The 4,390-nt window shown below is 33.2% G+C and overlaps 1 protein-coding gene across 1 annotated transcript; it reads left to right on the top strand.

Moving 5' to 3' along the window:
- The first annotated feature begins 1,284 nt into the window (after positions 1 to 1,284).
- LOC105429625 (uncharacterized) lies at positions 1,285 to 3,588 on the top strand. The gene has a single exon (XM_011642734.3). The coding sequence runs from the start codon at positions 1,734 to 1,736 to the stop codon at positions 3,051 to 3,053; it is 1,320 nt and encodes a 439-aa protein (XP_011641036.2). The 5' UTR covers positions 1,285 to 1,733; the 3' UTR covers positions 3,054 to 3,588.
- Positions 3,589 to 4,390: the final 802 nt, after the last annotated feature.

The raw sequence follows: 4,390 nt of genomic DNA, 5'->3' as shown, positions 1-4,390 counted from the left end.
GTAGATTTCTACAGAAATAAATTTTCCAACCTGGATTTAATCTTTACCTCGGGAGATATCTTTGATTCTGTTAAAGTTGATATGTTTGATGACTCTTTAGGATCCGATCACTTTCCCCTCACTATTACATATGACTCTCAAAAGCTACTTCATGTCATAATAATAGAATTGCGAATTAAAAAAACTGATTGGAGTAGCTTTTATGCTTTTATGGACAATAAATATAGCATCTTTCTTGGCCCTGACTTCGAGCAACTGAGCACTATTGATAAATATAATTTTTTTACAGATATTATTCTAGAAGATATAAAACTTGCTACCCCTCAGAAAATCACTTATAACACTCAAAGGCGCAGGAATCCGGTTCCTTGGTGGGATAATGACTGTGACAAAGCCATCAGACTCAGAAAAGCTGCTCTAAAAAAATGGAGATTCACTAGATCTATCAACGATTATATATCTTATAAGCGAAACGTTGCTTTAATTAGGAAACTTATTAAAAAGAAAATAAGTAATTTTAAGGTTTTTGCACAGAGTCTGAACGCCAATTCTAATATCAATTATGTGTGGAAGCGCTGTAAAACACTAAAAAACAAATGGGCTAAAATTAATTCTGATATAAAGACTATTCCAAACTTGCCTCTCAAAATACATAAAGCTTCTCTCAGGGTTGCTCCTCCTTGGGCTCCGATTTGTCCTGTGCCTGAAAATCTTACTGTACCTATTAACAATCATATACTCGATGCCCCATTCACTTTTTCTGAATTCAATCTTGCTCTCAAACGTTGCAAAGTTAATTCGGTGCCAGGTTTGGATGCTATAGAAATCGCCGCTATAGTTGGTCTGTCTCTCAGATCAAATTAATTCTTTTAGACATCTTTAATAGCCTATATATTAATAAAATCTTCCCCTCATCGTGGAATAATTATTTTACTTTTTTTATTGCGAAAGGCGATGGACACGGAATTAGGTCTATCTCACTATCTTCAAACTTATGTAAGCTCTTTGAACGTTTAGTAAAAAATAGATTGCAATGGTGGATTGAAACCAGAGGGTATTTACCCGTTTTACAGTCTGGCTGTTTCAGAGTTGGATCCTGTTCGGATAATCTGGTAACTCTCTTGCTCTCTGTTGAGAGGGCCTTCATTGAAAGAGAAGATATTGTTGCCTGCTTCCTGGATGTTAGTCAATGCATTTGATAATGTTAACACTGATATCCTCCTCTCAAAACTCTCTAATATTTGTGATTCTAACAGAGTGTTAGTCTTTATTCGATTTTTAACTTATGAAAGAAACATTTCTTTTAATCACCCTGATTTTATGCCGTTTACTAAAAAGGCCTTCAAAGGCCTGCCTCAGGATGGAGTTCTCAGTCCATTCCTTTACCTAATTTACGTCAAGAATATTATGTTAAACATTGACAAAAACGTTCATGTTTCTCAATTTGCGGACGATATAGCCCTTTATTGTCAAACCATTAAAGCTAAGTTTGATAAAACTCTTCTTAAAAATTCAATAGAGGAAATTTGTCTTCAATTATCGTTATTAGGCCTCAATCTAGCAATTGAAAAAACATTTTTGATTCACTTCAACAAGAGAAGTATTGCGCCTGGTACTACTACCTTGTCAATTAATCAACATCTTATTTACTCTCAAAAGTGTGTTAAATTTCTCGGTATTGTCTTTGATTATCATTTGAAATTTGATCAACACATTGTGCGTCTAAAAGATAAATGTCTACGACGCCTCCGTATCTTAAAATATATATACGCGATATAAAATGGGAAGCTGATCCTGATATTATCTTACTCTTTTATAAAAGTCTTATTCGTTTCGTTATTGATTACAACTGTTTCATATATTTTCCGCGCTTGTTGTCTCTTGTTAACATGATTGAGAGGATTCAATTTGCTGCCAGAGTGGCTTTGGGGTTCAGATGTAGTACCCTTCTAAATGTTATTTTAGGAGAGTCTAAATTGAGCTACATTAAAGATAGAGCGACTTACTTGGGGAGTAAATTCCTATGCAAAATTTTCTCATGCAACATCAACCCTCTTAACGTTTTGATTAATGACTTTACTGTCAATCATAAGCCGGTTTGGATGCGAATGGTGGATAGATCTGGCTCACTTTTTATTGATACTATCAACAACACTCTGTGCAAGGTTTCCGATATGCGGTCTTGTCAGAACTGGTCCCCCTTTCTTTGTGAAAGAATACTAGGCTCCTACACTATTAATACCAATACTGAACTAGGCAAATGCCTGGCAATCACCCCAGATCCTAACTTATTGTTCCTGGAACACCTTAATTGTAAAAACAATCCCGCCATTTCTATTTTTACTGATGAAAGCAAGATAGGTCCTGTGGGTAATGTAGGTGCGGCATTTCACTCGCCAGAACTGGGCACCTCCAAATCTGTTGGCATTAATAAAAATGCATCTATCTATACCGCTGAATCTATTGCAATTAAGCTGACTTTAGAGTTGGTTAGTGATATTTATGACCGAAATATTTACATTTATACTGACTCTCTTAGTGTGGTCTCAGCTTTACAATCTCTTCTCTTGGGTGCTCGTACTAACCCCTATTTAGTTATACTTATCCTTCTAGAGGATAGAGTCATAGCTAGCCCTGCGGCTATTTCTAGAATTTACTTCTTCTGGATCCCATCGCACATAGGTATTCTCGGCAACGAAATGGCAGACAGATTGGTCAAGGAGGGTACTCATTATAAGCTATCTCCGCTTTTATTCATCCCCTTGACGGATCTATTTATCTTATTCTTGCATCAGACCAGAAATTGTATTATTAAAAAGATTAAAAATCTAGTCCAATCCAAGGGTACTAATTATTTCAATATTTATTACTGCGAGAGCCCTAAGCTCTGGTTTTCCAAAAAACATCTGTCTAGAGATTTCATTATCTGGATTAACCGATGCAGGTGCAATCATTATCATTTGAGGTCCTCCCTAGCTCGCATCGGATTGGTTAATGATTCTACTTGTACCTGCAGATTTCCGGATCAAACTCTTAATCACATTATTTGGTAGTGTCAAAAATTTGACGAGAATTTCTCTTATCGAAGGTCTTGCCGAGTTAGGCTTTTTTCCGCCCTTCGTGATGAATAGTTTTCTATCCGATCTCCTTCTAGCGCCACTCAAAATTATTTACAACTTGGTTAAACAGATAGATATTTATATTTACATTTTTTTTCCCCTTTACTGCTTATTCAAACAATGTTAAATTAAGTTTTTCATATATTTACTTCTTTGGACTTATTTATGCATATATGTACATGTATATCTGTTTGCTCTAATGTTCATATTTGACTTGTATGTATCTACTGCTTTGTACTCACTTATGTTTTATATGTAAGTTTATATTTCTTTGCTGATAACCCTCTGTGGGTTTAGCAGCATAATAAATAAAAAAAAAAATCACGGGATTGGAGAAAAAGTGTCATGCTGATTATTTATCACAGTTCTAACAGAACTTTTCGCTCTACAATCATCCTTTATTTTGCACATAAAAGCAATCATGATCAAATATTCATGATTATAAAGTATGGTTAAAAAAAATTTATGGAAAAATAAACTTTAGTGTCGCACAATTATAAAATGAAATATAAAACATTTCGTGTTTTTTTGGTAACTGTACTTCAATATTTTTACACAAAGAATAATGAGATGAACCAATTGGTGCAAAGAAGATATAAAATTGCTTTACATAAAAATTATTTGCAAAATCTAACTACATTCTTTATGATTATGATCTATTTCTTTTAATCACGATTCAGAGATTAAAAAGTTATTAAAAAATATGCGATCGCTGGAACTCTTCTTAAAACGTGAGTATGAAATTCTGCTAGAACTACCGAGAATTGTCGCTAGAATTGCGATAAATAATCAGCATACTATTCTTCCGAGTGTTGTACCGTGTTTAATATGGAAAGTGTAAAAAAGTGGTAATTGTTTAAATTTTTTTCTTGAAATTACACATGGTAAGAATCGAATATTAATGTTATTCGAGTATTAACCACAATTGTCGTTTAAAATAATAATATTTACTCAATTCATGTACTTTAGAGGGAAAGATGTTAAGCTACATTCGCGAAATTAGTACATTATTTAATTTGATTTTTTGTTATTAAAAAAGCTATAAATATTACGCTATTAAAAAACTATACATATTATAAAGAATAAAATATTTAATAATTATAATCGCATATAACGTTGATGCAAAAAGCGTAAGCGGTGACTCATCCTTCCCCTCATCTTTTGTGCTATTTATCATTATGTAATTTCGTAGAATGTTCTAATATACTATACTAATATGTGAAAATAACTATAATACTTAATGTAATATATATATATATATAATATATATA

This window comes from Pogonomyrmex barbatus, unplaced genomic scaffold (assembly GCF_055798465.1).
Source record: "Pogonomyrmex barbatus isolate J1 unplaced genomic scaffold, ASM5579846v1 scaffold11, whole genome shotgun sequence".
Classification (NCBI taxonomy): Eukaryota; Metazoa; Arthropoda; class Insecta; order Hymenoptera; family Formicidae; genus Pogonomyrmex; species Pogonomyrmex barbatus.
The sequence above is the reverse complement of the archived record's forward strand: the minus strand, read 5'-3'. Positions and strand labels throughout refer to the sequence as shown.